Raw genomic sequence first — 20,878 nt, 5'->3', positions numbered from 1 at the left:
GCAGGGCTCTTCTGATGTTCTTATGAAGGCCATGGCCTCTCTGCCCTGTTGTTGACCCTCCAGAGGAACTGGTTGGCCACCGTGTGAGACAGGAGGCTGGACTAGATGGACCACTGGTCTGATCCAGCAGGGCTCTTCTGATGTTCTTATGAAGGCCATGGCCTCTCTGCCCTGTTGTTGACCCTCCAGAGGAACTGGTTGGCCACTGTGTGAGACAGAGTGCTGGACTACATGGACCGCTGGTCTGATCGAGCAGGGCTCTTCTTATGTTCTTACATTCATTAAACTGGTGCTTAAAAACAACAAAAATATTTTGAATAGCAGGAAAGGTGTTTGAAGGAAAAACATAAAAGAAGTGGATTGCCTGAAGCTTGGGAGAGGGGCAGCAGACAGGGAAAGGCAACCAGGATTTGATCGACAGATTGTACATTTGTCTTTACAGAAGCAAGAATGGTGGTGGGAAAACAGAGTCCGTTGTGCTGTTGAAACCCCCCAGCCCTTGCTCTTGTGGGCGGATTCATCTTCCTTCCGCCTCTGCTGGCGTAGGTGCATACCGATGAGGCTATGGTGTCTTAAAATACCACAGCTGCTTATAACCGGAGGGGTGGCAGTGGTGGTGGAAAGAGGCAGGGAGGCGTGTATGGGAATAAAGCAAGTGGCAATCTGTGGCTGGACTTGGCCACAAGTTAAGGAAGATCGGTTCAAGGAGGCTTGCAGTGTTCTCCCTGCCACAGAGAGGAAAAAGGATGGCTCTGTTCCGGACAGAAGCGAGCACTGAAAAGGCGGGGGGGGGGGGCTTGATGACATAGCCTATGCTTTGCTTGCAGAAGGTCCTATGTTCAGTCCTTAGCATCGTGGGCAGCAGGTGCTGGGAAAGCCCCATCTTTCCGTGGAAGCCCTGGATAGCTTCCATTAGTCAGAGGGGACAAGCAGAGCCCATTGGTCTGACCCAAGTAGAAGGTGCCTTCGGACGTGACTACTGATACGTAACCCCAAAGACTGGCCATGAAGGGGCAGTGTGTGGACTGCTCTTTAAGACTTTTTGACCCGATGAAAGGAAACCAACATAACAGCGTAAGAAGAGCCCTGCTGGATCAGACCAGTGGTCCATCAAGTTCAGCCTCCCGTCTCACACAGCAGCCAACCAGTTCCTCTGGATGGCCAACAACAGGTCATAGAGGCCAGGGCCTTTGTAAGAATATCAGAAGAGCCCTGCTGGATCAGACCAGTGGTCCATCTAGTCCAGGACATCCCTTCTCACACAGCAGCCAACCAGTCCCTCTGGAGGTCCGACAACAGAGCATAGAAACCAAGGCCTTCCCTTGATGTTGCCTCCTGGCTCTGGGATTCAGAGGTTGACTGTCTTTAAATGTGGAGGTTCTCTTTAATCACCAGCCGCTGATAGACCTATCCTCCGTAAATTTGTTGAATCCCATTTTAAAGCCATCCATGCCTGTGGCCATCACCGCATCCTGTGGCAGCAAATTCCACATTTTAATCACTCACTGGGTGCGTTCAGACGCGCCATTTCAGCCGGCATAAACTGTACCGGTTGGAACCGGTGCAGTTTATGCCGTCTGAAACGCGATCACACTTACCTCCTGTCTGCGGAGCCCATCATTGTATGCCCGTCCACACGCAGTGGGCATCGGCAGTTTTTTTTTTTTAACTCAATTTGCGCATGTGCATAGGCAGCCATCCACAGAATGGCGATCTTTGCGCATGCGCAAAAAACCCCGTCTTACATTTAAACTTTAAAGGTAAGGACTTACCTTTAAAGTTTAAAGAGCAAAGTAGCCTCCCTGAGGTCCCGGACGCCTCCGAAATGCTAAACTAAGGCCCTTTTCTTTTTTTAAAAAACAAATGCCAGGGCAAAGCTTCGCCCAAGCGCATATCGCCAACCTTTAAAAAAAATGGCGGGCGAAAATCGGAAGCCTCAGGCTTCTGAACGGAAGTGGCTCTGCAACGTTGGAGAGCGATCAGACGGGGGGGTTAAGCGATTACAACCGTTGTACTCAGGAGGATACCACCACTTGGGGACCTAGTGGCAGAGTACAACGGTTTAAAGGGCTTTGCAACGGTTAGGAAGGCAGATGTTCTACGTGTGAACACCGGTAAGTACACCGATTGCAACCGGCACCTATACCGTTGCAAACGCCGCGTCTGAACGCACCCACTGTGTAAAGAAGTATTCCCTTTTGTCCATCCTGAATTCACTGCCCACCAGCTTCATTGGATGCCCTTGAGTTCTAGTACGTTGGGAGAGGGGGGGAAATAGCGCCGTGCAGGATAATGTGTCCTAAGGCAGTTGCGTCCTGGGTTGGAGGGTCTCATGATTGCTGTGACTGTCAGCCTTGCGAACCAGTCCTCCAGAGCTGCACTTCGATATTCCTAAGCGATGTTTTCGCACTTCCGGCAGCCGCATGGGACAGCTTGAGCTGTTTTTGCAACTTGATCCCGAGGCACGAGAGCGGCTGTTCATACAGTGGTCCGTGGCTGCAGTCATTTCTGCAGTAATCCGTGTTAGTAGGAAACAACCACAGGGAAGGGGACAACTCTCTTCCCCTCACCCCCGAAAAAATATTATGCAGAACCGCAGAACCATGGAAGAAACCGAAAGCGAAGCCCAGCTTGGGCGCCTAACAAATGGGGATTTCTTTCTTTTCTGTTATCATGTCTGGGTTAGGTCTTGCTGCATTCATTTGTTTGCGTCATTTATAGTTTGCCTTCCTCACGCGGGCTCAAGATGGATCACTCAGAGTGAGTCAATACAGTCAGCAGGGTGGGACATTCAATAAACCATGCGATAGGATTCGGCCTGTAGAACCAACCTGAAGGCTAAAAGCAGAACTGAAGCAAAACAGAAGTGTTAACGTGACACGTTAAATGATGCGAAATCCCATAGCAGGATCCCAGTCTCAACAAGCTCCACATAGTAGTATAGACCACACTCCCTAATAATTTTTCTGAGTAACTTTGTCAATGTATAGTTGGTAGTAGTGGGAGACGACTGTGGAGGCTCGGTCTGTGGTTCCCATGCCTTTCATCGCTTTCCTAGTGTTGGCCTGGGCTTAGTTATTCTGTCTTCCACTCTGTCAGCCGAACCTTCCTGACAAGGGTTGTTGGGCAGGTAGGGGAATCCATGCATGGCTCTCGAGTACAGTAAGAACATAAGAACATTAGAGAAGCCGTGTTGGATCAGGTCAGTGGCCCATCCAGCCCGTCACTCTGTTTCACACAGTGGCCCAAACCCAGGGGCCATCAGGAAGTTTGCCAGCAAGGCCAGAACTCCAGAAGCCCTCCCACTGTTGCCCCTCAAGCACCAAGAATACAGAGCATCACTGCCCCAGACATGAGAATATAAGAGAAGCCATGTTGAATCAGGCCCATCCAGTCCAACGCTCTGTGTCACACAGTGGCCAAAAACCAGGTGCCATCAGGAGGTCTACCAGTGGGGCCAGAACTCCAGAAGCCCCTCCCACTGTTGCCCCCCCCCAGCACTAAGAATACAGAGCATAGTGTTCCACGGAGCTTGGAAAAGCTATTCTAATTGACTCTACTTTTAAAAAGATAACTTCATGGATTGTTTTTCCACCCCTTGTCGTGTGCCGTATATCTTCAAGGCTGGACGACCCCCCCCCCTTTCCTCTTTCGCCGTTGCTTAGCCAAGCTAGACAGATATAGCTCTTTTAATCTTCCCCAGACGTCAGTCCTTCCAGCCACCTGATCTGGTTGCTCCCTCCGATCTGTCAGTGTTGTTCGGATGCTGCCCATGTTCGGGGCTGCTATTCCTGTCTCCATTGCACCAGGCTTTTGAACAGGGGAATTGTCTGCTCCTTGTGTTTTGTAGGGGAGCTCAGTAGCCGTGACCTCAGATCTGGCAGAGTCGTCTTTCTTTTTCTCCTGCAGGAAATTACCCAATCTCTGTTCCTTTTTGGGGGGGGGGGGTCTCCCAAAAGCTTAAATTCTGCAAGAAGGAATCAATCACGAGCCCGAGTTGCACATTTTTTTTTCCTGATTGCAGTTTGCAGTTCACGGTTTTTCAGATATGAAGACAACTCCCCCCCCCTTTTTAAATTATTATTTTTCAACAACACGATAACAATGTAACATCAGTTGTAACAGCACTTCTAAGGGATAAAAACAATCCTGTCTTACTTAAAAGGAACTAAATGTTAAGAACAATACCGCATCTCCATATCTTGAACATCAATTACCATAAATGAAGAGAGTTTATTACATCCGGTATCACTCCTTGAGAAGCAAGATAAGATAAAATGGGAAACCAAATGCTAGTAAAGACAACTGATGGGATCAGGGACTAAGAGTTAATGTTGGAAGGCGCTGGGGGTTGTTTAGGAGAAGGGAAATGGAACTGCCCCTTGACCGAAAGAAGATCTCTATCCCTGTTTCTCTGCAGCTTCAGCAGAAATCTGCTCAGATGTCTCACGAGGAATACAAAGTTGATCTTTTAAAAATCAAGATTATGGTGGGAACTGTGAGAACAAAATTGTGTCCTGAATATGCTGGCTCAGGAAGGAATGTTTGATGGTACATCTCTACACACAAGATACACACACACACACAAACATATTTCAGTACAGAAAATGTGTGTTGAAGCAAGCTTTCCATAAACTCAAAAGATTCAGAAAGGATTTGGGTTCTAATAATACTTAGTTTATTTCTGTAAAATACTAATTACTGATTTCTAAAAATAATAAATCCACCATAAAGTCATTCAAAAACCAAAACAAACAATAAAACAGCAGTGATGCTAACTAAACCATTCAAACAATAAAACAGCAGTGCTGCTAACTAATGAGTCGGTTCTTAAAAGTGCAATGGGAACCTAGAAGACATCAAGAAAGGCACCAGTGAATATCTCTTGGGAGCTTATTCCATAACCAGGTGCTATCACTAAGAAGGCCTTGTCTCTGGACGCCACGCATCTAATCTCTGAGTCTGGAAGTCATCCAGAGCAAGGTCTCCACAGTCATATTCTCAGTGAACATACAGGTTCATATAAGAGCTGGTGATAGGGTTGCCATCCTCCCGATGGGGGTGGGGTTTCCCCCATTTTTGGGGCCCCTAATCTGCCGCTGGCCAGCTGGGGCAGCCCCACCCCTGATGAGCCCTGTCCTGCCCGATGTGCCCAGTGCGATGACGTAATCCGGAGGTGACATCATTGCACTGGGCAGGGGGACGCTCTAGCATTTGGACAAAAACTGTATGGTGACCATAGAGTTTTTTGCCCCACTGCTAGAGTGTGGGGACGCTTGTGTGGAGGGCGCTCTAGCATTTGGACAAAAACTCCATGGTGACCATAGAGTTTTTTGCCCCACTGCCAGAGCATCCCACCCAACGTGCCCAGTGCGATGACAAAGACTCCCGGACCAAGACAGCACACACCCCCGGCCAGCATGCAGGTAAGACCTGGCAACCCTAGCTGGTGATCCTTTAGATAATATCTTGTGCCGTGCAAGATCTAGGCAAGGTCTATGGAAGAGGGCCCCAAATCAAGGCTCTCTGTCTAAGCTTATGCAAGGAGGCTAACTGTCATGTGCTCTTTGTCCCTAGGCTCCTGAAAATTTGAAGCCCACCTGTTTCACCACCTACGATGCCCCACAACCTCCAGCTTCAGGATTTATCCAGGAAACTAATCAGAAAGCTGACTACTTATCATTAAAGGAAGACTCCCCTGTGGAGCTAGAGACTAAATGGCTCAAGAAAAGGTCCATCCCCAGTCCAAAGATCCAAGAGCCAAGCATAGTGGTGGTAAGCCAGGAGGGTAGCCAGTATAGCCGGGGGACTTCCTTGAACCCCCCGTCTGTTTCCCTTGATCTCGCACAGCCCACTGGGGAGGAGCCCCCGCTTTTGGAAGAAGAGGTGGAGAAGGTCTCCCCAGTTTTTGGTAGTGACGAAAATCAGCACACATTATCTCCAGATCGTGGAAGGGAGGAGATGGGCACTGCCGGATTTTCACCCCAGAGAGCTGATCTCGAGACGAGTCCGATACGTGGTTTGGACCGAGGTGCTCCTCAGACTGAAGCAGCGATCCGTGTGAAGCAAGAAGAGGCATTTGAGTCATTGCGGGGCAACAGGCCTGACCTGAAAATGGATCTAGGGCTTGAGGTGGAGAGGACAGTGACGACAAGACCGCTGCTGATTCCCGAGGCTGCCGTAGAACTTCCTGTCCCCTACCAAAGCGTTCCGGACAAGCCACCTCCGAGTCCCACAGTGGCGACGCCTCTGGTGTTCCACGGATCTCAAGGGCCATCTCCGCTTTCTCCTATCGAAGGAGACCTTGCCGAGAGGAACCAATCAGTGGCCTCTTTGCTGAGGGATGTGAAGAGAGATATGGACCCTTGGCAACCGGCAAGGCCTCCACTTTCAGAACCGGCCCAGCAGGCTGATGGGTTGGCCGGAGAGGTAGATCATGCCAAGGAAGTCATCTCGGTTCCTCAGAGTGGTGGAGAAGACGAGCAGGAGTCCTTAACTCTTGGCCAGAAGCTGGAGGTGAGTGCTGCGGAAGAGAAGAGAACAGCCTCAAGCACCTCGTTGTTGCAGGATTTGTCACAGCCCGAGACCGCTATGGAGGAGGATGACAGCCCGGAGAAGAAACAGCAGAAAAACCTGGTGTCTTCCCTGAAAAATTATTTGCTTCTTCTCTTGAAGATGACCTCAGAGGCGGACAAAAGCAAGGAGAGCCCGAAGCAGGAAGCCAAGGTGGTGGAGGAGAGGGCTCCGCCCACTGCTCTCCCGAGGCATGTCAAAGACGTGGGTATTGCCGGGTTAACCCCCAGAACTTCAAGGAAGATCTTTGAACGGGTTGAAACCAACCAGCTCTTCCAGAGTGCGGAGTGCCTGCAGCTGACTCCCAAGTCTTCCAGGCGGCTCACGGGAATGATCAATCAGGAGTTGCTTGCCTGCCAAGAAAGGCTGATGACCGAATCAAAGGTCCCCCCGTTGCCCTGCGTTCCCTCGATCGTGGTAGGGAACGCTCCTGGGGAGCCGACGGGGCTTCCCGATCTGCCTCTAGAGGTCCCTAGTGAGGCGCCGGCAGCCCTGCCTAGCGCTACCCCCCAGGAGCTGGCGCTGGGAGCACGCCGTAAAATATTCCTGCCCAAGACCAAGCAAGGTGATGAGATGGAAGGGGTCGTCCCAGACGGCCAGGCGCACGCCAAGAAGGACAGCCCCACCGTGTCCCCGCAGCAGAGCCGGAGGAACGCGGCTCTCCTGCAGACCCCAGTCCCGTCTCCGTCTCCTCCCGTGGAGAGGCGCTCCCCGACCCTCGCCAGGAAGATGGCGACGTTAGAAGTGCCAAAGATATATGAGGAGACGACTGAAGAGAGTAAGGACGTGGCAGACAGTGTCCCGGGAGTCCCAGAGAAATGTGAAGAGGCTGTCCCGGAAGGGCAGACAGGAGAATCCCGGAGAGCAAATGACCCATTTAAAGGTGAGAAAGATGGTGCCTAAGCAGTCAGATAAGAGAATCTGAGAGGGGAGTGTGGTAGTCCAACCTCAAAGTGCACCATTCAGATAGGGTGGGGGGGACCTGCTTTTTCATTCTCTCTAAGAGAAGAGAGAGAGAAGAAGAGATTGGATTTATATCCCGCCCTTCACTACCCAAAGGAGTCTCAGAGCGGCTGACAAACTCCTTTCCCTTCCCCTCCCCACAACAGACATCCTGTGAGGTGGGTGGGCCTGAGAGAGCTCTTGACAGAAACGGCTCTTTTTTCAAGGACAGCTCTTATCAGAACTACGGCTTGCCCAAGGTCACCCAGCCAGGTGCAAGTGGAGGAGTGGGGAATCAAACCCGGTTCTCCCAGATTAGAGTCTGCGCACTTAACCACTGCATCAAACTGACTCTCCATTTGAGGAGCTCCTCCATTTGAGGAAAAGTCACCAAGACTGTTACCGGGCACAGAGATAATTTCTGCTTGCTCCCACAGCCTCAGGAGATCACTAGTGTAGAAACAGAACTGGAAGGGGCCTCAGGGTCATCTAGTCCACCCCGATGCACAATGCAAAAAATTCACAGCTACTTCCCCCCCCTTCATTCCCTCAGTGACCCCTGCTCTACGCCCAGCATGTGACTCTCAGGCTCACAGCTTTAGCTTTTTAGAATGCAGAGTCTGTGTTCCCATCACAGGATAACAGGAGAACTCCCTCCCCAAAGATTGTTGGGGGGGGACTTTTTAATATGGTTTATTCTGGGTTATTTCCCCGTTGTTTCTCCATCCCTTGAGGGGGGGGAAAGCGTGACTATCTATTTTCCCCCTAATTTTTTTTCCCTGTGTTACTGCTGCTGCTGTTGTTTTTGGTCCAGGCTTTGTCAACTCAACAGGGCTCTCGGAATTCCGCACCGTGCCGATGTACAGAATTCCCAGTCGATTAATACCCACCACTCTCTTTCTGCAGCCCCGCAGGTGATCCGCAAGATCCGAGCAGAGCAGTTCTCAGATGCTTCGGGGAACCTGAAACTCTGGTGCCAGTTCTTCAACGTTCTGAGCGACTCAAAGCTGACCTGGTATAAAGATGAGATTCCTGTGACGGAGACCAGAAGGAGGTTAGTTATATGTCCTAGGTTGTCTGGGATAAGCTCCTTTGCCTTCTGACAACTTCAGGTTGTGCCACTCCCCTGTGGGGTGGGGGGCAAGCAAACAGGAGCGCCAGTCAGATGGACACCCAGGCCCGTAGCTACCGTGGGGCATCTCGGGGCCTGGCCCCCGACTTATTGCCAAGGCCCCCTCCCCCAGACTTCCCATCCAGCCCAGACCCCCCCCCCGTTCCATTTTTTTTCTTTTTTTGTGGCGCTTCCTTGGGTACCCCCCAGCTTATTTAAAGGCCCCTTGGATTTAAAAAATCCTGGCTTACGGGCCTGTGGACACCGTTGCTGTCCTCAACCACACGCCTTGCAGAATATCTCTGCCTTCCAGGCCCTGCAGAACTGCATTAAGTGAGCGCAGAGGAAAGAAACCGTCTCCGTCTGCCTCCAGTCAAAAGGGCCGGGAGCCAAGAGCGGCCAACTGTTGCTGGCTCAGGGCTGTCCCTGTCTGGTGGCACGTTGACCTTCAAGAAGTCTGTGGAGGTTTTCAAGCAGAGGCCAGAGGGCCACCTGACAGCAGTGCTGATCCTGTGAACTGAGGCAGTTCATGAGAGGGAAGGCAGGGAGGGCTGCATCAGTGCTTGGTTCTCGTGGCCCTTCCTTACACGCCCAGGGAAAGGCCGACAGCCTCTTTGGGGACAGGAGGCACTCGTCTCCAGGCCAGTTTGGCTGGAGATCCTGGAGGTTTTTTGCCATCTTCTGGGCATGGAGGAGGGGGTCACTGAGGATGGGGTGGAGGCAGTATTTGTGAATTTCCTGCAGCGTGCAGGGGGTTGGATTAGGTGCAGCCCCGTAGCTAGGGATTTTGGGGGGAGGGGGCCTTGGGGGGGCCCACCAGCGAATTACATCAAAGGCTCCAGGGCAAGGGGGGGCTGCCTGGTGTGCACCCACACAGCCCCCACTAGAGCCTTCCTCTGAGGTGAGCCAGAATCCCAATGTTAATAGACACTAAAGGAACTCCTTTGCATAATAGGTGACACACCCCTAATGTAGCCAATCCTCCAAGAGCTTACAGAGCTCTTCTTACAGGGGCTGCAAAAGAGTTCCTGCTACAAAAAGAACCCTGATTAGCTGCCCTGTTTTAAAAAAGAGAGAGTGGGGATCAAGCGCGCGCTCTCTCTCTCTCTCTCTCTCTCTCTCTCTCTCTCTCTCTCTCTCTCTCTCTCTCTCTCTCTCTCTGTGTGTGTGTGTGAGAGAGAGAGAGAGACCTTTATTGGCATTACTCCTCCCTCACTCCTTCCTGGATCCATCTTGTGTATGGCCCCCCCCCCCCCCCGCAAAGCATTCATATGCAATACCAGGTATACTATCATGCTGATCCACAAGTTAATATTGCGCTTTAAAAACCCCACATTGCTGCCATTCTTTGAAAAAGCTTGCAAAACCCCGGCGTGCGCGTCACCAGGAAGTGACGTTATGACGCCGGGCACGCTGGGGGCGGGGCCACGACCATCCAAGGGGGAAACATAGAGTTTCCCCCTCAATGGTCGTGGCCCCGCCCCCAGCGTGCCCGGCGTCATAACGTCACTTCCTGGTGACGCGCACGCCGGGGTTTTGCAAGCTTTTTCAAAGAATGGCAGCAATGTGGGGTTTTTAAAGCGCAATATTAACTTGTGGATCAGCATGATAGTATACCTGGTATTGCATATGAATGCTTTGCGGGGGGGGGGGAGCACAGAGCAGAAGTAGCCGTGAGAGGCACATGACAGTGTGATACAATGCAGAGTAGCCCTCGTCTGAGTCCATTGAAGCCAGTGGATTTAGTCTGGAGTAACTTCGCTGAGGACTGCACTATCAGTCATTCAGTGATTTAGGTAGATATGACTGAAAGTTCAAGAGCACTGTGATAGTCGGTTAGAAAAAGTCTGCAAGTTCTGTATACGTAAGACACGAGAAGGGTTTGCAAGAGATACTAATAACTTTGGCCATCAATAGTTATTGCTTCCTTCTGCCTTGATTGTTGTGTCTGACTTCATTTTTTAGCAAAGTGCTTTATGGCATCTTTTTCAGCAGTTTTGCTGCACTTCACATTTGACATACACTGCTTTCAGGTATAGCTAGTTGTTAATTTTTTTTAATTAAGGGCACAGGAGGAGCTGGGTCGGGGAGACAAGCAGCAGTAAAAATAATAATAATACACCAGTTTGGTGTAGTGGTTAAGTGCGCGGATTCTAATCTGGGAGAACTGGGTTTGATTCCCCACTCCTCCACTTGCACCTGCTGATGTGACCTTGGGTCAGTCACAAGCTCTGGCACAGCTGTCCTTGAAAAAGAGCAGTTTGTGTCAGAGTTCTCTCAGCCCCACCCACCTCACAGGGTGTCTGTTGTGGGCAGGGGAAGGGAAGGGAGTTTGTAAGCCGCTCTGAGACTCCAAGTGAAGGGCGGGGTATAAATCCAATCTCCTCCTCCTCCTAATAATAATTGTTGATTGTACCAGTCTAAATTTTGTCCTGGAACTTCCTAACGGTTTTTGTACAGAGCTCTTGGGTTTCTTCCATAATGCAATAGCCATTGCCAGAGGTTTCAGGTTAAGGCACTTATAGGAACCATGCCCTGACCTGTATGGCCCAGGCTAGCCTGATCTCATCAAATCTTGGAAGTCAAGCAGGGTCGGCTCTGGTTAGTACTTGGATGAGAGACCATTGAGAAAGCCCAGGGTTGCTACGCAGAGGCAGGCCATGGCAAACCACCTCTGAACGTCCTTTACCGTGAAAGTCCTACAGGGTTGCTATAAGTCAGCTGTGACTTGACGGCAGAAAAACAAAACATAAAATGTTGTTTATGCTGTCTTTGGATGACCCTGTCTCTTCTCACCTGGCTTTTAGGGTTTTAACACAAGAATTGCAGTGTGGGTTATGTTGCAGATTTGCAGCGACATTGCAGAAATCCTGTGCATGCTTTGCAGAATTTATCTGTGACCTCAATAAGAAATTTTTGCAGTGGCAGATTTAGGAACCGTGTGGTGTGTTGAAAGCGATTTCAGAAGCACCAGGGGATGGTGTCCGGCTGTTGCTAAGCAACCCAGGCACAGTTTTTCTCCGCTTCCGACTTGGAAACGGGCCTCTCTCGCAGGTCCTCGCAGCAGTTGCACCAGATCGAAAAAAGATCAATAACCTCGCTCACTCCCAGTCTACGGATACTCCCCCGAAACCAGGCTAAGGGAGATGATTGCTGCCTCCTCACCAATGTTCCTTTATTGTACACACTTCAAAAATTGTACGTGCACAAATGTGTGTACTTACTAGAAAATCCTATTTTATAATTGGTAACTTTTCTTCCCAAGTCATTCATCTCTCTCATCTTTCGGATCCCAGGATTTTTTCCCCTTTGCCATCGAGTCACAGCTGACTTAATGGAGACCCCACAGGGTTTTCAAGGCAAGAGAGGAATGGAGGTGGGTTGCCATTGCCTGCCTCTGCGTAGCAACCCTGGACTTCCTTGGTGGTCTCCCATGCAAATACTAACCAAGGCCAACACTGCTTAGCTCCTGAGACCTTATAACACTGGGCTAGCCTGGGCCATCGAGGTCAGGGCAAGAGAGGAACAGAGGTGGTTGGCATTGCCTGCCTCTGCATAGCAACCCTGAGCTTCCTTGGTGGTCTCCCACCCAAATACTGACCAGGGCTGACCCTGCTTAGCTTCTGAGATTTGACAAGAGCGGGCTAGCCTGGGCCATCCAGGTCAGGGCAATTCCCCCAGTTCCCTTCCATAAATCCTAACTCTGGCTTCCCTTCTCATCCTTTTCTCTTTACTCTCCTGTCCTGATACATCTTTTTTAAAAAGCTGAGAGCTCCAGTTGCAGAACCCTCAGCAGCTTCTGGTTTGGCCCTTACATGTGCCACACTGAGACGGAAATGTGGAAGAAGAAGAAGAGGAGGAGGAGAGTTGGTTTTATACACCTCTCTTCACTACCCAACGGAGTCTCAGAGCAGCTTACAATCTCCTTTCCCTTCCTCTCCCCACAACAGGCACCTTGCAAGGCAGGTGGGGCTGAGAGAGCTCTGAGAGAACCGTGACTGGCCCAAGGTCACCCAGCTGGCTTCATGTGGAGGAGGAGTGGGGGGATCAAACCCGGTTCTCCAGATTGGAGTCCTCTGCTCTTAACCACGACACCACAGCTGGCGCTCAGTAAATCAGTTTTCAGGTCCCTTTGAATTTTTTCCCCGTGCTCTTCCGGTCGCTCGGTTCCCCGGCACTGGTGTGGAAGCTCGGGTGGCTGGAGTTGGATAGGGGCGCGCCTCTTGGGTTTGTCTCCCCACTCTGCTTTCCGTGACCTCTTAATGGCAAATGGTGCGGTTTCCCCTGCGCTCATCTAGAGGATTCTCTTCCAGCTCCGGGGATGAAGGGCAGGCGGCCCTGGCCATCGTGCAGGTGTCCCTGAAGGACTGCGGCGTCTACCAGTGCACCATCCAGAATGAATACGGCACCGACTCCACCGACTTCCTGCAGCTGAGGCCTCTCTGCTCTGCTCCGCAGAGAGACTCTCGTGTTGCAAGCAGGGTTGGTGTCGGCATAGGCTGAGGGGGGGCGGCTGCCAGGGCCCGAGGTTTCTGGCGGGGCCCACTTCTGCCAGCCCCCGCCCCGCCCATTCACTCGCTAGCTGCACACACTGCCTGGGGTCCCTGGGGAAAGGTCTGGAGGCAGCTGGAATAGCTTGTGAGCAGCAAGGGAAGGACACACAGACAGGTCTGAGGCATGCAGGTGGGCATGAGGGAAAGGAGGGCGTGAGAGCCCGGCGATAGGCAGAGGGTTATTAGGAAAGGGACTGAAAATAAAAACAGCCAATATTATAACGCCCCTGTGTAGATCTATGGTGCGGCCTCATTTGGAATACTGCGTACGGGTCTGGTCACCTTATCTCCAAAAGGACATGGCAGAGCTGGGAAAAGTGCAGAGGAGGGCAACCAAGATGGTTAGGGGGTTGGAGCACCTTCTCTACAAGGAAAGGCTGAAGAGTCTGGGACTTTCGCCCTGACCAAATAGCCCCGGCGAGCCCGATCTCGTCAGATCTCGGAGGCTAAGCAGGGCCGACCCTGGCAAGTACTTGGATGGGAGACCTCCAAGGAATACCAAGGCCGGGATGCAGAGGCAGGTTAATCAAACCACCTCTCGGAAAAACGTCCACGCCCACGGTCTCCGGAAGTCAACCGTGACTTCCAGGCAAGCGCACGCACACTCGTCGCAAGGTTGCAGAGCAGCTTTGCCTGGAGAAACTGTAGCAGCAAGGGCTTCTCCGACCGAGGGCAGGGACGTGCGATAGGGAATTGGAGCAAGGAGCTCCACCCAAGAGAAGGGAGTCCACAAGCCAAATTTTTTTTTTGCCGTCAAACTCACAGCTGCCCTATGGCAGTGCTGAGGGGTTTTCAAGGCAAGAGACGTTCAGAGGTGGTTCCGCCATTGCCTGCCTCTGCGTCACAACCCTGGACTCCCTTGGTGGTCTCCCATCCAAGTACCAGCCAGGGGGGAGCTTCCAAGATCTGTATGGAATCGGGCTATCCAGATCCGGGCAATTGGCCAAATTAGCGCCTATGAAACTGGGGAAAGGGCTCTGCCTTCCTTTCTTGTTTCTTTTCACAGCGGAGGGATAAAGCCGTTGTAACCGTATCCCCCCCTTTTCTCTCTCTCTCTCTGTTCAGTGCTGTCAGGATTTCTCTCCAAAGAAGAAATAGAAGGTAAAGTGTGCCCAGGAGACAGCGTGGTGAGTCTGTGCCCTGACAGGTCACGTGGCCCCTATCCCGTGTGTGAAACCCCGCCTGTTCCTCCTGGGTGGGCTGGTGTCTCATGTAAGACTTAGCAACAGGGAGGCAGGGGAGACCTACAAGACGGGCTTTATAAATAAGTTCATGACAACTTTTCAGATAAAGGGGGGAAAATAGGACAAACAAAACAATGTTAACTATTTCTAAATTATCCCAATTTCTTATCTCTTTTCCATTATTATTTATAAAATTACTCACGTCCCTGTTATAAGCCATGAATGACTCATTTTACCTCTTCCCTTCCCTTCCCAGATCATCGACTGCTATATAATATTTTATAACAATTAGCTATTTTATTTGCCCTCCTTCTTAATGGTTTAATCTGCCATCTTATATCGAAGCAAAAAGAACATCAGTATCCTTATATCCTACGTTATTGAGCAACAGGGCCATTAGTTTGCTGGGAGAATGGTCCCCCCATCCTCTTGTCATGGAATATAACAATTCCCCCGAGATGTCTTGGTGGGCCCTGTAGCCTCCAGGTGGGACATGGGGATCCCCTGGAATTGTAGGTCATCCCCAGACTACGGAGATCAGTTCCCTGGAAGAAATGGCTGCTTTGGAGGGTGGACTGTACAGCACTGTACCCCACTGAGGCCCCTGCCCTCCCCCAGGTTCCACCCCCAGGTCTCCAGGAGTTTCCCAACCTGGAGCTACAACCCAGATCCCCACCCCGGGGACCTGGGTTAGGAGGACCCTCTCCCTCCTGCCTTTCCCCCTTCCTCAGTTTCTCAGCCCCATTCCCCCCCGTGGCTTTCCCCTCTCGCGCAGCCGGCGAGGAGATCGAGATGACGCCCATGGTGTTTGCCAAAGGCCTGGCCGACTCCGGCTTCTGGGGGGACAAGTTCTTCGGGCGGATCATGGTGGAGGACCTGGAGGTGGGCCAAGGCTTCCTGCGCAAGGCATGCCGCGCCCGGGCCATTTACGGCCTCGAGCCGGTCTTCGAGTCCGGGCACACGGGCATTATCAAAATCCGCAACCTCGTTGCCTTCGGCGGGCGCAGCGAGAACACGCTGATGGAGCGGAACTACGACATCACCATCCAGGTAGGAAGAGGGAGGCATATGGTGCGTGGCCTGTTGGCATTGGTTTGGCACGTCGCTCACCCTCTGAGTGGCCTCTCAGGGTGGGGTGGGGGAAGGTTACTGCTTGTGCTTCCGTAACAATGACTTTCCAGTTTTCCGTCTTGGAAACTGGAGCTCCATCTTTCCTCCCTTGGCTGTTACGGAGCTTCATGTAAAAAATAACCCTGCTCACGCGGGAGCCCCATTCAGCAGGCTTTGCGTCTGCCCCTCACCCCACCCGATTGGCTTGCCTGTCGTGCTCCTGTGTCTGTCCTGTCCTCCCCCAACAAGGAAGACAGCCCCTCCATCTTGTCTGCCCCCTGCAGGAGTGCAAGATCCAGAATTCGAGCCGGGAGTACTGCAAAATCTTTGCGGCAGAGGCCCGAGCCATCCCCGCCTTTGGGCCGGCGCCTGAGTAAGTGGTGCCTCTGTGCTCCGTGTAGTTTGGACAGTTCAGGGGGCCAGCGTCAGCCTGTTCTGAGGCGGGGCAGCTGCCAAGGCCCAGATCTTCCAGTGGGGCCCGCTGCTACCTCCCCACCTGCTCCCGCGCTGCCCATCGGCTTGACGCGAGCCCTCCCTCCACGCACACGGCCTGGCATCATCATGGAAGGTGTGCAAGGACTGGGACGGGGGGGGGCAGGACGGAAGCTAGGCACCGGGGGAGGAAAACACGGGCAGGGGGGCAGGGCGGTGTGGGGAGGGGGGGGGCTCACTGATGGAGCACCCGCTTGGCTTGCAAAAGGTGGCAGGTTCAGTTTCCAGCATCTCCGGATAAAAGAACCTGACAGGTGATGGGAAAGACCTCCGCCCGAGATCCCGGAGAGCCACTGCCAGCCTGAGTAGACAATACCAACTTAGATCCAGGGGTCTGATTCAGTACAAGGCAGCTTCATGTGAATATAGTGGCAAGCAGGGGATACAGTGGCAAGCAGGGGAGGGGAAGGGAGGGGAGGCAAGGGGACCGTTATGCTCTGGCCCGGGCCCACTGAAACCTGGAACTGGCCCTGGGCTAGTAGATGTGTGCGTGGCGGGGTGTGTACATTAATTTATCCTTTTTAGAAAATTGTTCTGCCATGTCTCCAGGGAACCTTATTTAAAAATAAGCTGGGAAGGGGAGAGGGGAGTTACACCATTCAACCCAGCTAGGTTTTGCTAATCGAAGCTCTCCCCATGCTTATGTTAGCTGCATTCTTTAAGATCAGGTCTTCCAGCATGTGCACACAAGTCAGCGACCTGCTGCCAGTTGCAGCCTCCTGAGACATAAACCTGTGTCGGTGCATGACTCTCTGCACAAGCTTTGTCTTACACTTAAGTCAGGAGAAAATGCCACACACAAAATATGTAGAGAAACTGCAGTGACTGAGCTGGGACTCTGTTCTTGCACAGAATAATCCCTGTTTACCTGATCTACCGTCCGGCTAACAATATTCCCTACGCTACCATGGAGGAGGACCTGCCTGGCCTGTTCGAACGCTTCTGTGGGCGAGAGCGAGACGGCAGCCTGGCACCAGCCAGCACTTCCGAGGTTGGGCACAAGTGTGCCACCTTCCAGCACTGGCTGTACCAGTGGACAAACGGCAACATCCTGGTGACGGACTTGGAAGGTGAGGGTTATCGCTGTAGCCCTGTAGCATTTGGGGGACAATCCCAAGAAGGAACAAAGGGATTACATTTAGAAACGATGACTTTTGCCTCCTCGGGGAGCCTGGATGCCACAATTCAGCCCCCCGGAATTAGGCACTTTAAAAGCCTTCCCGCTGACCTCTGCAAACCTTGCTTGCTTTCCTTAGTCCTCAGCCATGCCTAGAGTACACCCGTTTTGTCAAACTCATTTCTTACAAGGGCCGGATCTGACACAAATGTTATTTTGTCAGGCTGGGCCATGTCTGCCATAAAATGTAATTCCAGCTACCGGAGATACAAACTTTTTAAATGACAGGCAAACCCAGTTAATGTTACTATTTTTTAACTCAAAATACAAACCAAAGCTATTGATTCCTAGGAGTGAAAGCAGTTGTTTCCTGGGGAATCCACAAAAGCCCCCCATAAATGTATTTAATCATATGTTAGTTCTTCTGATGTTTATTAGCTTCTATGACCAAAAGTCTTAAGCTCAGTTATCAAACATGGATATACAACATTAGCCTCAAAATACAAACTTCACAATCAAAATTTACAGTCAAAATAATCAAACCTAAAAGATCTAAAATGTTAAAAGAGAAGTCATTAATAAAACTATAATTCGTTTAAATATTCTTTTAAATCATATTAACTGAGTGTATACCAAATTGTATAATCAAATCTAAAAGATCTAAAATGTTAAAAGAGAAGTCATTAATAAAACTATAATTCATTTAAATATTCATTTAAATCATATTAACTGAGTGTATACCAAATACAATTGGGTCAAGCCAGGTTTTTGTTGCTTTACAGATAAAACGATCATTAAAACTTTTGTAACAAGATAAGTGGTTTCAGGATTAATATCTGCCAACAGATAGGGGACCACCCAGAGTTTAGTAGGTAATCGGTGTCTGGTAAGAACTGGAGTGATCCAAATCGATCTAGGAGTCGACCACTGATGACATCATAATAGAAGATGGCCAAGTGTTTCCACAGCTCCAGTATCACAATTACATAAGTGATCCGAGTAGGGGACTTTAGAAAAGCGACCTATTAACTCAGCAGTGGGGAAAGAGTTAAGCCTAGCAAGAGTGAAAACACGTCTATAACTAGGTATTTTTAAGGATCTACTATATGAAGGAAGAGACTCCGGAGGAGGAATAAAGGCAAGAGTGGAACATACACGTCTTGCTCAAGCTAAAGTACTAGCCCGATCAAGATTTAATCATATGTAAGACTAGGGCTGCTGTCACACACACTAAACAATCCACTTTCAAACCGCTCTCAATGCACTTTGCAACTGGATTTTGCCAGTTCACACAGTAAAAATCCAGTTGGAAAGTGCACTGAAGGTGGATTGAAAGTGGATTATTTAGTGTGCGTGACAGCAACCTAGCTTTCCCCCAAGGGATACCATACCCTTTCCTTTCATTTCTTGACAGCTTCGACCACACACCTCCCTGTGTGTGCCCGGGTGACCCCCCAGCAGCCTCCTGCCTTCCCTCCTTTGCACCAGTCGCAGGCTGGATAAGAGCCCTGGATGGGCCGGCTCAAGCCCTCAGGCCATATGTTTGACACCCCTGGGTTAGAATGTTGTGTTAGGACCTGGGAGGACCCGAGTTTGAATCCCCACTCTGCCATGGAAGCTTGCTGGGTGAACCTCTCAGCCTCACTTACTTCTCACAGGGTTTTTGTGTAGATAAACTGGAGGAGAGGAGATCACTGCCACCTGCTTTGGGTCCCCGTTGGGGGAAAAGGTGGTGCATAAATGAAGTAAAATTAAATTTAGCCAAGGCTGGAACTGGACATTGGTTTTGACTTTTGTTGTTGGCTTCCCAGAGCGCCCCAAAGCATAAGCATTTAATATTATTGTTCCTTAATTTCATCAAGGCTTTTCTCTAGGGAGGGAGCCAAAGCCCTTGCCTCTTGGGAACTCGGATAATGCTTTAACCCAGTTTGGTGGGACCGAGTAGTGACAGCAGGCCTAGAATGACCATTGTGTGCTGATGTTACAGGCACTAGCCAATCGGTGCCTCCTGTGGCCAGCTTTTCTCCATTTAAGCTGCTGGGAAAACGCAGACCCATGCCTTGGGCGTGTTTTGTCACCCGAATTCTCTGCTCCCTGCGTCGTGACCCAAGGTGCGTCTTTATTCTGTTGCAGGTGTCGGTTGGAAGGTCACCAACGTGAGGATTGCTACCAAAACGAAAGGGTGAGTGACCCGCACAGGACCAAGCAGCATTCGGGTTCCTGTGTCTGGGCTCTGATGTTGACGCTGGAACCAGGCGGCAGCGGTGGCTCAGATTGGGGAGGGGGTAAGATAGCAAAGCAGGAAGCTCTGTTCTCCTCTGCCTACCTTCCCCTCCCCCTTGAAAATGAACTCTTGTTGTTCATTCTGAGTCAGCTGAAGGCTCTGCACTCTGGACCCTGTTCTGTAATGTGGGATGGGGCTGTGGCTCAGTGTTAGAGCATCTGCTTGGCATGCAGAATGTCCCATGTTCAGTCTCCAGTATCTCCAGTTAAAAGGACGAGGCAGTAGGGGATGTGGAAAGACCTCTGCCTCAGAACCTGGAGAGCTGCTGCCAGTCTGAGTAGACAATACTGACCTTGATGGACCGAAGGTCTGATTCAAAATGAGGCAGCTTTGTGTGTGTGTTCAAATGCCCTGCAGGCCGGTCCCAGTGGCAGCTGCCTCCCAGGCCGCTCCCTTTCCCAGGAAGGGCTTTGATGATGGAACTGACCCCTCCTGGCTGCCAAACAGCAGCCCCGCCCTGCCTGTTCTGGGTGCCTCCTGGCCTGGCTGCTACAGCTGCCAGTCAGATTGAGTTTGTCCAGAGGTCATTTTGGGGGGGATCGCAGTTCCCCCGGGTGAGGTACGGGGGAGTGAGGCACATGACGAAGCCCCGCCCCCCGCTTCCGGCCGCCCCGCTTCCGGCCCTCATTCAGCCAGGAGGAGGCAGGAGAAGAGGGAGGGTAAGTTGCTTCCTCCCTGCCTCTCCCCACCTCTGCCTGCCTGGGGCCAGGGAGGGCCTTCGCGGGGCTTCCTCGCACTCCCGCCGGCCTTGCAGGGCCACCGCCGGGCCCCTCATGGGACTCGGCAGTGGAGCTGCAAGGCCAGCACCGGCGGCTGGGACTGTTGGGGGCGGGGTGTGTGGCCTTATGACACACTTCCGGTGATGTCAGGAGGTGTGGCCTTATGACACACTTCCGGTGATGTCAGGGGGTGTGGCATATGCTAATGAGTTATGCTAATGAGTTCCCCTAGCTCTTTTTCTACGAAATCACCCCTGAGTTTGTCTCAGCCAAGGTGAGTTGCCCCTGCAACTTCCTGACAGATGGAGCGGTTCCTCAGCGGAACAGGCTTCCTCTGGAGTGGGTGGGCTCTCATTCTTGGGAGGTTTTCAAACGGCATGTAGATGGCCATCTGACAGCAATGCTGATCCTGTGAACTTGGGCAGATCACGAGAGGGAGGGCAGGAAGGGTTGCCTCGGTCCTCAGTTCTTATGGCCCTTTCTTACACGCCCAGGGAAATGCTGATTGCCACTTTGGGGTCAGGAAGCGATTTTTGTCCAGTCCAGTTTGGATCCTGGAGGGATTTTTTTTTGCCATCTTCTGGGCATGGAACAGGGGTGACTAGGGTGTGGGGGAGAGGTAGTTGTGACTGTCCTGCCTTGTGCAGGGGGCTGGACTAGATGACCCTGGACGTCCCTTCCAACTGTATGAGTCTAAATCCAGTGTGGGTCGCCTTGCCGGACATGGTCAAACAGAGCCGAGGGGGGCGGGCCGGGGTGGTTGGTTACGTGCCTACAATGGTAGATTCAGCCC

General features: G+C 51.5%; 1 protein-coding gene across 1 annotated transcript in view; it reads left to right on the top strand.

The window, feature by feature from the left end:
* Positions 1 to 20,878, top strand: part of ALPK3 (alpha kinase 3) — a 71,595-nt gene that overhangs the window by 48,978 nt on the left and 1,739 nt on the right. Inside the window, exons 6-13 of the mRNA XM_015406901.1 lie at positions 5,578 to 7,456; positions 8,422 to 8,569; positions 12,940 to 13,070; positions 14,245 to 14,280; positions 15,139 to 15,413; positions 15,758 to 15,846; positions 16,818 to 17,035; positions 19,216 to 19,264. Coding sequence (XP_015262387.1) covers positions 5,578 to 7,456; positions 8,422 to 8,569; positions 12,940 to 13,070; positions 14,245 to 14,280; positions 15,139 to 15,413; positions 15,758 to 15,846; positions 16,818 to 17,035; positions 19,216 to 19,264 — 2,825 coding nt within the window. The remainder of the gene's footprint in view (positions 1 to 5,577; positions 7,457 to 8,421; positions 8,570 to 12,939; positions 13,071 to 14,244; positions 14,281 to 15,138; positions 15,414 to 15,757; positions 15,847 to 16,817; positions 17,036 to 19,215; positions 19,265 to 20,878) is intronic.

This window comes from Gekko japonicus, unplaced genomic scaffold, assembly GCF_001447785.1.
Source record: "Gekko japonicus isolate JY-2015 unplaced genomic scaffold, Gekko_japonicus_V1.1 scaffold1207, whole genome shotgun sequence".
Lineage (NCBI taxonomy): Eukaryota > Metazoa > Chordata > Lepidosauria > Squamata > Gekkonidae > Gekko > Gekko japonicus.
This window is presented reverse-complemented; position numbering and strand designations above follow the sequence as displayed.